General features: G+C 28.5%; 2 protein-coding genes across 3 annotated transcripts; one reads left to right on the top strand and one right to left on the bottom strand.

The window, feature by feature from the left end:
• Nucleotides 1-2,853: 2,853 nt before the first annotated feature.
• Nucleotides 2,854-5,991, bottom strand: LOC100165430 (nucleoporin Nup43). Of its 2 annotated transcripts, XM_029487247.1 has the most exons (8): nt 5,851-5,991; nt 5,624-5,775; nt 5,438-5,551; nt 5,030-5,163; nt 4,689-4,810; nt 4,421-4,566; nt 4,087-4,345; nt 2,854-3,203 (listed from the first exon to the last, which is right to left on the bottom strand). In XM_029487247.1, the coding sequence occupies exons 2-8, from the start codon at nt 5,741-5,743 to the stop codon at nt 3,025-3,027; spliced, it is 1,074 nt and encodes a 357-aa protein (XP_029343107.1). In that variant the 5' UTR covers nt 5,744-5,775; nt 5,851-5,991; the 3' UTR covers nt 2,854-3,024. The 2 variants fall into 2 exon arrangements, with proteins under 2 accessions (XP_029343107.1, XP_008187736.1); XM_008189514.3 differs by having other exon boundaries at nt 5,624-5,947.
• A 70-nt stretch (nt 5,992-6,061) lies between these two features.
• On the top strand, nt 6,062-10,005 carry LOC100167469 (guanine nucleotide-binding protein-like 3 homolog). The gene is made up of 8 exons (XM_001950113.5): nt 6,062-6,218; nt 6,306-6,347; nt 6,778-7,004; nt 7,074-7,455; nt 7,576-7,663; nt 7,888-8,065; nt 9,193-9,335; nt 9,531-10,005. The coding sequence occupies exons 1-8, from the start codon at nt 6,200-6,202 to the stop codon at nt 9,949-9,951; spliced, it is 1,500 nt and encodes a 499-aa protein (XP_001950148.1). The 5' UTR covers nt 6,062-6,199; the 3' UTR covers nt 9,952-10,005.
• The last annotated feature ends 1,890 nt before the right edge of the window (nt 10,006-11,895 follow it).

The raw sequence follows: 11,895 nt of genomic DNA, 5'->3' as shown, positions 1-11,895 counted from the left end.
TTCTTTAAATGTTTGCATGATGAAGGCCCTTTAAAGCCTCAAAATATTGAAACCAGGCTATTTATTTTAAATGTATTAAAAAATAAATATAATGGAGAACATTTCGTTATATCCATGGGGTACTACATGCCAGCGAGCGTGCATAAAATCTTGATTCATAGAGCTGATGTGATAAGCAATTCACTCGTACCTATAGGTAATCACTAACCATGAATATTAAATTGTGTATGTATTGAATTCTAATTTATTTTTTATAGGTCAACTGTCAGAAAAGGCCCAAGAAGTCTAGAAATAAAGATTTTATAAAAATTAGAGAGCATAATACTAGAAAAATATCAAGAACATGTCAAAACGAAGACTTGATTCATATGTTACTGATTTCATCCGATCCTTATATTTCAAGCTTACGATCAATTCCAACCAAAAAAATTGTTGAATTTGATGAAGCCGTTCAAAAATTAATCATTAATGTTAAATCCGATAATAATTGTAGTACGAGTAGTAGGTATTCAGACTCGGAATAAGATTATTTTGTTAAATGTTATTATTGAATTTAATTTTTATGATCGCATTTGTAATTAAAAATTACATTTAATATATAGATTAATCATCTATAATATTGTATTTAAAAATATTCCAACTTCAAAAATAATGTATTAATAATTAAATTCAATATCATTATTACCCACCATAAAAAAATCCGCCCATGATTATAAGTATTCAGAATAAATAATTATTTAATTGTAATAAAAAAAAATGTAATTTCTTTAATTCTAATACATTGTTAACTTAATTATACTAACAAACATTAACTAAACAACATTAGGAAAACATATTGTAAATTAAATAATTTTGTCCACCTAAAATTGCATTTCAGACCACTGCGTGCGGAGTGAGGAAGCTATTGGTTTTACAATGGTTTTTTTTTTTTTTTTATATCCTGTATACATAATTTCTACCAGAAGGAGTACTTCGATTTCAACATATAGTATCTTACCTTTTAGCAAATTGGATCAAAATGGTACTTTAGAGAGGTCATTTTTCGATTTTATCAATAGATATTTAATGCCACGGGAAAAACCACCGAAAAATTAAGAAAAAACGCTAAAAATGGGATTTTAATTTCTAACGTTTTGTTTATCACCATATAAACGAATAAAAAATTATAATATTATAATATTAATTCAACTTATACATGATATTATAATAAATAATAACAATATAAAATATCCAGACTGACAAACCGTCTCCGCTCAAAACCGTTTTTCTTATACAATATTACGACGCCCCAGATCAAAACTGCAACAACCCAAATAATTGGTTTGTTGGGTATAATGTGTTTTCTATATTGTTTCTCTATGTAACGTAATGTAAATTATAATTTTGAAAATGCTCTCTCGTGGTCAATAATTTAACTATATTTTATTGTGTTCTTGAACTAAAATCGTTACAAGATCGTCTATAAGATGGTGTACATAACTTGAATTTGTTATAACTCGAATTGTTGCAGTTTTGAACTGGGGCGTCGAATTTATATCATTGAATTCAAGTCTAATACAATCCATTATACAATGACCCACTTATAACCTACTGTACAGCAGAGCGACATCCACTTACCTGCTTTTTATTGATGTACTTAACTATGATGGATATCTAAACAAAACTATTTATTTCGATAACTATATTTGTGGCCTTTATTTTATTAATTTTTTAAAATTAAGACCCCCCCCCCCCTCCCCCGAAATTTTTTACACAGTTTTTCAAACTGGAAAAATGTGTTGGAAACTTTTCAATCGCATTCAAATAAATTGTACCATAAAAAAATCTGTAGAATCCGAAATTTTTAAAAAAATGTCATGTTCTTAATTTAAATAATATTTTTTATAATTTCATATTTTATTACATAATATAACATTTATACTCTAACCCCCCCCCCCCCACCGAAATATTTTTCTGGCTACGGCCTTGACCCTGACCGTAGTTAGTTTGGGGCTAGAGATTATAATAATGGCATATTAAAGAGAGTCAATATGATTTATTCGTTTAAGAAACTGGAACCATTTAAGTATTTAACTATTAATGTTTGATGTTCAGTTATTCAAGAAGAAACCTTGTATAAAATGTTCAAGCCTCACCTAAGAAATTGAACATGTAATATACATTTTTACCCAGAAAATAATTTGTACATATTCGTGATTTTATAATATTTTGAAGGGGAAAAGCATTCATAAGTCCCTCCACTCTCCAGATAAACATTAATTTAAAAAAAAAAGTAGGTAAGTGGATGTCGGTCTGCTGTACAGTAGATTAAAAGTGGTAAAATCGAAAAATGACCTCCCTAAAGTACCATCTTGATCCAATTTGCGAAAAGATAAGGTACTATATTATGTTAAAATCGAAGCACTCTTTCTGGTAGAAATTTTGTATACAGGATATAAAAAAAAAAAATAAACACCATTGTAAAACCAATAGCTTCCTCGCTCTGCTCAGAATCTAAAATATAAAACTATAATCTAAAACTTGCTTTTATTTAAAATTATCTCAAGTTCTAGTTGAAATTATTGTAAACTTCTTAAAAATCTAAAAGTCTACAAACCTTAACTTACAGACAATTACGTAATTAATGATAATGTTTCATAACGTCTGAAAAATATAGTAAATATTCGCCAATATTTATGAATTAAGGATTTAGTTGAGGTTATTCAATAATTATTATAATAAATAAGTATATGATAATTAAAAAGGTTATAAAAGTAAATTAAATTGTTTAAGATACATAAAATATAATTTCTTTGATTTCAATCATAACTTTCAATGTTAAAGACATCAATCCCAATAGATTTAAAAAATAAATGTTTATAGTAGAGGTTTATTTTTATAAGTGTTTAATAATTAGAGGAAGTTTAAGTAATCGAAAATTCCTAAAAACAACCTACACATTTTTATGAAAAGTTGTTTAATTTATAGTAATTAACAATGAACTTTAAAAAAAATCATACGAGCTTTGTTAAATTATGTTTAAATTTAAAGTTTAAGGTTACGTTGAAAATAAATTGCTTCATTGTCAGCACCACAAATAAGTTGTTGTTTTTGAATATCCAATGAGTTGATTGGCATATAAATCGGTTGTATTACATCATTGATTGACAATCGTGTTTTTACTTTGTCCGTGTTCACCCAAAAATTTGAATATTCCAGATCTCCTAGAGTATAAATTAATTTTATTAGAATAAAATTTCAAAACTATTTATCAACACTATAAGTCTTATGGATATAAATTCTTAGATAACAAAATTATAGATATGTGAATTTTGGATTATTACAATATTATACGTGCATTGATAGAGAATCATCTTAGATTATTTGTTACATGATTGATACTCAGTCTGTCCTATCTTGTCTTGTACTTAAGGTATATTAAGGATAAACCATAGACCTTATACTCATAGACGGAGCATCCAGGTGGGATGCGGGTTGGTGGTGCGGTCATTCCTAACGTGCCAGCAGTGATACCATTCCTTGCGACCAAAAACATTGTTATTAACACTTACCACATAATATTTAAATATGCTGTGATGATGCATACCACATTACGATAAATATTACTATTGTAAAACCTGGTTGTGTTTTCGCGCATGCGCAGAAGAAGATTCCACACATGTGCAGCGCACCCTGTATTTGCCGCGGGAACTACGATCATGCTCCGTCTATGAGTATAAGGTCTATGGGATAAACATAGACAGATCTGTGGCTAATCTGATAAGAGCTGCTTCAATATGCCACTAGACTACAACTACAGCAGCTGTACACAATGTTGAAAATATTATGTACTTTCTATGCTATATTTTTGACATTTTAACAAACTTGCACTGTATAGGTTAATCTGTTTTAACTTAAACATAAATAATTTATAACAAACAAATACTTTGTTTTTAAATATTATGTTTGAGTCAGCATTACTCAATTTAAATAGCATAAAAAATTATAATATTATATAATATAATAGGTATAGGTAAATTAGGTATGTATTGTAAAAGTTATTTTACTGTCCCATTTACTTTATTATTTGTATACAACTCAATATACCTGGGTCAACATGGCACATATATGATTTTTTAGAACTCCATTGTAGTAATCTTCCTCCGAATGAACATGTAAATAAATGATCTGGTTCTAAAGGGTGAAATGCTATTTCGGTAAGTGATGATGCGTCACCACTATTCATAGTTGTTAATAAGCTATTGGTTCTCATGTCCCAAACACCAACATCTCCTTCTTCAGAGCCGGTAAAAATGAAATGTTTTTGACTAGGGTGTTGAGCAACACATGTTATTGGCACTTGAGTCTGAAATTCAGATGTGTAAAATATAAATAAAATATTTTGTGCCAAATACAACATGATAAATATTAATAATATTACCTGAGTGAAATTATTGATATTGGCCGTTATACTACTTTTAGCAACTCGTAAATCCCAAAGTTTCATTTGACTTAGTGCATTGCAGCAGAGAACTTCAGTATCAGTTAAGAAACAAATGCATGTTAAAGGTGAGCTACTTATTCCTTCTAGATAATCAAACATCCATATTATATGTAAATATTTATCAACAATTTTAATTTTTAAAAACGTTTCAAGAGAATATAACAATTTGTATCCACATCCAACAACAAAATGTTTAGGTACTTACCTAGAACTTGATGAATTTGTTTAGTGTTCAATGATATGACATTAAGTTTATAATCATCACCAATGGTTGCTAATGAAAAGTTACATACAGCAAGATCCTTGCAAGAGCATCTCTGTCCTTTACTGTAAATAATAATTTATATATAATCTGAGTCTTACTAACTAAGTATAAATTGAATCACATCATTAATTCATGGGTATTCATTTTTTTAAATAATTATTTTGGAAATGACAACCTATAAATACAATTTCATTATTTAATCAATATAGTTTAATATAATATGTATAAATGAACCAAAATTATTGTCAAAATACTGAAGTGAAATTAAATTTTAATCTTACCCCAATGAATGTAGATTGTCCCAAGCCATGACTTCTTCGAGATGAATATTAGAGTCTTCATTCTCACCAATGACGCGATATACTTTAACTGTTCCATTGTCTGTACTAACAGCTACAAACTTGTTATCTAAAAACTTGAAATAATAATAAATATTATTTAGTTAGTTTATAAAAACTGTATGGTGTTTATTGTTATTAAATAAATAAATTCTAGCTTTTTCAAAAAACAATAAATAGATTATTAAATTTGTAGTTGTCATTATATCAAATAAATAGCAAAATAAAATAAGAGGAATACACATCAGCGACTGATAGAATAAGAATATTTCATCTTTATCCTATCAAAAACTTGACCAATCTACATGCTATACTATGGTAAACGAGAATAACTTATAATATTATACATACTCTAATTTGTGTAACATTTCCGTTTTGTTGTACAGAATCCAAAAGTTTTGGAGGGAAATCTTTGGCAGAATTTTCGTCTTCCGATGTCAGTCCCCACAATTCTATTACGTTGTCCTATAACGATAAAAATAATAATGAAACGCTCACATATTACATGACAATCTACATCTACATCATTAATCTTACATCTTCATTGTCCCACGAACCGGTGACAAACATTGTCGATGCCATCAGGTCATCTGGCTTCCATCTCACTCTATTCACCTTTCTGCCGATAAATTCTGCAAATATGCCCGTGTTACTCATGATTGTTGTCCAACGCACTCGACCCGGGTTTCCTAAAGTTTCAATGGGTTTTAAGAAAACTCGTTGTAATAATCCTATACGAGCATACGACTATTATGCCAAATTACCGAAATATGTTTCAGTTTAGTTTTTGAATATTAAACCGAGATACGAGATCCGATAAATTGATTGCGACTTCCGGACCAAATGAAGTTAGCATCGTTAGTCGTAAATGATAAGATATTTAAGAGGCTAAAAAGCACGGTTGTAGGTATATCTTAAACCGTGCTAAAAAGTTGAGACCACGATGTAGATAAAACCGAAAGTGATAAGCATTAAGCACTTACTAATAAACCCTCAAGTCGTAGTGACTACATTTTCAATATTATGAGGACATTTTAATTAATTTAGCCTAATCCTAAGACGTTGTTCATTTTTTTTTTAAATTTTTAACCCAATTTGAAACTTAACTGCAGTATGGGCATCGAAAAAGCTAGTATGTATATTATATTTATTTAATTTTATTCATTTTGTTCAATATATCTATATTAATTAAAATTTATACAATTTATTTATAACTTAGATAAATCAAAAAATCGAAGAGCATTTTTAAAATGGAAGAAAGGTTTGTCACTTATTTTTCAAAACTACTGAAATATTTTTAATTTAAGACTTATTGTATGATGGTGTATTCCTATTATACATGTCGCTACTATCTGCAGGGGCAGATATAACTATATAAGGGATGGGATATGGGGGCCAAAGCCCCCTCCCCATTAGGCCTTAGGTACTTAAAAATATTTCACTTTTGCCTACGTAATTATATAATATATTATGTAATAAAAAATAATTTTGTTATTATTATTATTTTATAATATGCATGTTATATTCACTATAAAAACTAACTTAATGCCTATGTTTTTATGTACTTTAAGTAAATTTGTCTAGTCCCTCCCTTTATTCATTTATAGATCCGCGCCTGCTCTGCTTACTATAATTAAAATAATTTTTACAAATAAACAGTTGTAAATTTTTTGTCATTTGACAATTAATAGGAAAAAAATTAGAATCAATAAAAACAGCAAATGTTCAAAAAGCTACACATAAGAAACCTGAGAAAATAACTGAACCGCTTCCATTATCCCAGACTTTAGCTGAATTTGTAAAAAAAACCGAATCAATGCAAGCTGGATTTGTTGAAGTTGAAGATGTTGAAGAAGAGTCAGGTTATAAAAATGTTGTGAAATTGGATAATAAGACTTTTAAAGATGAATTCAGAAAAGTATTGTATTTTTATTCAAATTATATGTTATGTTTTAATAATTATTAAATTAAGTCATTAACTGTTTAGGTGGTTAGTGCTGCTGATGTTGTTTTAGAGGTAGTTGATGCCCGTGATCCATTAGGCACCAGATGTAAACGAGTGACCGAATCAGCTCAAGACTTGGGAAAAAAACTTGTTGTGGTATTAAATAAAACAGACTTAGTCCCAGCCGAAATAGTCCGTGATTGGCTGTCATATTTTAGAGGGCAATTAGGAACCCCGGCAGTACCATTTAAAGCTAGTACTCAACAAGCGGGTTCACGAATTGGTCATAGAAAAATGAACAAGTGTAAAAAAGATACGGAAAAAGCTATCAGCCTGTGTGTTGGTGCAGAATTAGTTATGACACTTTTAGCCAATTACTGTCGTAGTGACAAAATGAAGACATCAATTGTTGTAGGTGTTGTAGGTAAATAAAATAATAACATTTATTCTAAATTGTAGTTAAAGTTGTTAATCATCATAATATATGTATATTTCTTTTGTTCAAACTTAATGTCATAATATTAAATATAATAAAATGTTTTAGGTATGCCTAATGTTGGTAAAAGTAGTTTGATTAACAGTTTGAAAAGGTCCAGAGCGTGTCAAGTTGGAGCTGTCCCTGGTGTAACCAAGTATTATAATTTTATGTTAATTTTATTATACCTACGCAATAGTTTAGCATTATTTTTTTCTATTTTATTCAAAATGTACAATGTACCTATACAAAATAATTTAATTATTTGGTAATGATTAGTATGAAACAAAATATTGCTATTTGCTTGTATAATTTATATATAAATATAATCGTTTGTTTAAATTGCTGATTAAACTAACTGATTTAATAATTAAATTTTAGAAACATGCAAGAGATTCAGTTGGATAAACATATTAAACTATTGGATTGCCCAGGTGTAGTTTTAGACAAAACATCTACTACTAATAGCGTAGGATTAAAAAATGTTGTAAGTTCTGGAAATATTGAAGATCCTATTGCTTGTGCTGCTACAATTGTGGGACGTGTAACTAAAGACCAGGTATATAATTAATATTTATGTAAACTAGTTACTGTGTAATGAGTGTGATTCTAACTACAAATTAAAAATATTATTGAACTTATAATCATTACTTTGTCGTTTTACCTGATGTTGAATTCTGAAAAATCAAAAGTTTTCCTATTATTTGTTTCAACTAGTTTTGAATAATTTGTTATTATTTGAGGTGTGCTCTAAAAGTTTCATATAAAAAAAAATAGAATTTCCCATTAGAAAACTTAGCACAATTTACTTTTAATCTATTTTAAAATTGATTCTGATGTAAATTATAGAACAATCATCATAGGAACTTAAAAGTGTCAACAATTCTATATATTTAATAAATATACATAAAATATTATGAAAAATAATCCAAAATCACTACGTTGTTTTATTACCCGGTTGAACATTAAACATTTTTTATATTATTTAAAAATTTAATTTAATTTTTAATTATCTAACATAGCTAATAACTATACAATTTATTACCTACACAATTAAATTAAAATAGGTGATTTAAGACTATAGGATGGCTATAATAGATCTTTTATAAAAATATATATGAACATAAGTGGGTAGTGATTTATTATTTATTTAATTATATAAAATTCCTAATACCAATTTATTCAGTCAATATTAAGTTCTTATAACTTTTATACAGTGTTAGCTAAGTTACTTAACTTGTTATTCAAACAAAATTTTATTGAAATTCTCTTTTTTTCTTGATGAAAAACTCTACTTTTCAATATCAAAAGTAACTTTGTAAAAAAAACCATACTATACTCCTCGCCATGAAAGAAGGAACCCGTTTCGCGCATGCAGACTGTAGGCATTCCCTTTTTGTGCCATTTAGTGTATGTCAAATACGTGGCGATGCACGGAATCGAAAGTGTTTCGGTCGGGACTCAGGTTTTTTCTCTCGTGGTGCGGAGTTTATAGAGTTAATTTCTCTAATTAAAAAAAAAATTTAAGCCTGATTAATATTTAAAAAAAAAAATACATTTAAATGAATTTGTATAAGTTAAACTCGATTGTAGTTTGACTAGTTGAATGAAAATTATTTCATCCGTATTTTTTATTTTATTACCCATCATAATTGTATTATTCAAAAACATTTTGTTTTTTAATAGATGCAAAAGCTATATGGAATTGGACAATATGATTCATGTGAACACTTTTTATATTTAAAAGCTAGACGGTTTGGAAACATTGGTCGTGGCGGAATCCCTGATATATTTACATCAGCTCGCAGCTTGGTTGAAGATTGGAATCGGTATGTACAGTCAAACTAGCAGGTTTACTCGAAATAGTTTCCTCATTTTTTTTTCAGTCCCTAGACTTTCCTATTATTGTATTATTCTTTGATAACTAACTTTTTGGCTGGTCGCTTGAACTTCAAGTCCACACATATCCCACTGTATTAAAATGCTTAAATAGAGTAAAAATAATAATAAACATTTTATTTTAGAGGCAAAATTAGGTATCACACACTTCCACCAGAAATTGAAGCAGTCCACTTAAGTGCACAAATTGTTACGAATGTAACAGATGTATTTAATTTGGATAATGTGCAACGAATAGAAACAGAATTCATGGAAGAACTTGCCAAGTTACAACCGGAATCAACCGGTGAAGGAGTGAAAACAGATACAATGGATGTAGATGGCAAATCAATGGTAGTAGTTGATGATGGCGTACAAACAAAAAAATCTGGAAAATTACGATGGAGGAAAAAGAAGAAATCTGAGCCTATGGAAACAAAAATTGTTTTACAACCTGGTATTTTAAAACTAAAAAAATTACAAAAGGCCAATGCTAAGAAACAACGAAAAACAGCATCTAGATTGATTAAATGTGAAAAATTATTAGATAATATTGATTTACTGTAGAATCTAAATGTTATCAAATTTAATTTGCATTAAATATATAAGTTTATTATCTAATTAATTATTTTTGTTTCATAATATAATAAAACTTTAGAAGGAAAGTGGAACCACAAACTCAAAAATTCTTTCTTGCCTCTTATTACCCATATTACCCTATACAATGCCCAGTGGTTTTCGATTATCCATTATTATACTATATTAGTACAAACACTTGCCTGTATGTATGGGAAAATATTATATTGTATAGATAGGTACTAAGAATTTATCGTAACAATGATAAATTGTTAATTACTAATTAGTAATTAATTGTTGGAATATATTTATATTTGGACATGCCTGAAAGTTGGTATGTATGTGTTTTATAAAGGAAAAGGAACAGGAGCGGTTGATTTTTAAGTTACCTACCCATTTGAGCTGGTAAAAACTTTTGCCTCTCTATAAAAAATTTAAATTACGCCACTGCTACCAAGACAAATGATCTCTCGGTTTGCCTTGCCAGTCAATCGTCTCTGTTCCTTGATTAATCAAAAATAATAATCTCCACAATTTCTTAAAAATCCAAACTATCTCAATTGACGAATTCATTTTACATCACTTTTCATTACTATTTAAGATAGTATCTTTAATCGTGCTTTTCATTCAAAGTTAACCCATCATAAAAATTCATTCCCAAACTCATTTATTATCGTCACAATGTACTCAGTTGAAATTACTTTTGAAACATACGTATTGTATCGTTAAGAACGATGGTGCAGAAAAAAAATTGCGGAAATCATCAGGTAGGTATTTTGGAAGTTACCCAGACAGCAATTTTTTGTTTAATAATATTATTATAACATAATAACGAATAATATTAGTATAACGTTATTATAATACTATTATAATATTATTATTACAAAATGCTGTCTGGATATATTCTTCTAAAGTTTGCGATTTTACGCATACGCACAACACTACATTTTACTACAGCGCTTATAACGAATTTTGATTTTCTTTTACATTCCTATGTAATTATAACTTTATAAGCATACTGAAAACAATTACTATTATTAGTTTTAAAGTTAAAGCTAATTGAAATGTATAGTATTTTAATATACACCCAGTTTGTTACGTAAAACCACGTTGGGACGTTGGGTGAGTCTCAGACTACAAATAACTAAGTACTAAGTACTAAGTCCGACTGCCAAATTCAGCATGCTTATGATGACTACATAATTGGGAGGTACGAAAAAAAAAATAATCTAAATTCGTTATAGGCGCTGCGTGCGGCAGTAAAAAAGGTAGGCAGGTACTGTAGTGTTGTGTGTATACGTAGTATATTATAAACGTAAAATCGCTACTTTGGAAGAATATAACTTCCAAAATAATGATTTCCGAAATGTTTTTTTTCACCAACGTTCTTAGCTCGTTAAAATACGTATGTTTCGGGAAAAATATTCAAAAAAAATGCTGGGTAGCTAAAGTGAATTTATGACAATTTATTTTCTGAGAAAATACATTTTTTGTTCATTATTTAAAACTAAATACATGAATACATGATAGACTATCATATAGGTTAAGGAAATTTCAACTTTCAAGGGCACATGGTAACAAAGAAATATTCAGTTATATTTATACTCATATAGGTACCTACCTACGATATACCTACTCAAGAAAATAAAATGCAACCTTACAATTAGATTTATGAATAAAACATATTATAATAATGCTCGAACAAAGAGATATAGACAGTTATTGAATAGGTATGATGATAACTGGTTTAGTGTCAATGTCCATATTTGTTTAATTGGTAATTATTTTAAACAACTGCAAACTTTTATATACCTATACAATATTATGTATTTATGTATTAGGTTTAAGTATATTATAGAAGTCTGTGGTTATATATTACCGGAAATATAGTAGGTACCTATGGTATGTAGGTCGTAGGTAATAGGTATACTAACT

The sequence above is a fragment of the Acyrthosiphon pisum genome, chromosome A1 (assembly GCF_005508785.2).
Source record: "Acyrthosiphon pisum isolate AL4f chromosome A1, pea_aphid_22Mar2018_4r6ur, whole genome shotgun sequence".
Taxonomy (NCBI): domain Eukaryota; kingdom Metazoa; phylum Arthropoda; class Insecta; order Hemiptera; family Aphididae; genus Acyrthosiphon; species Acyrthosiphon pisum.
The sequence above is the reverse complement of the archived record's forward strand: the minus strand, read 5'-3'. Positions and strand labels throughout refer to the sequence as shown.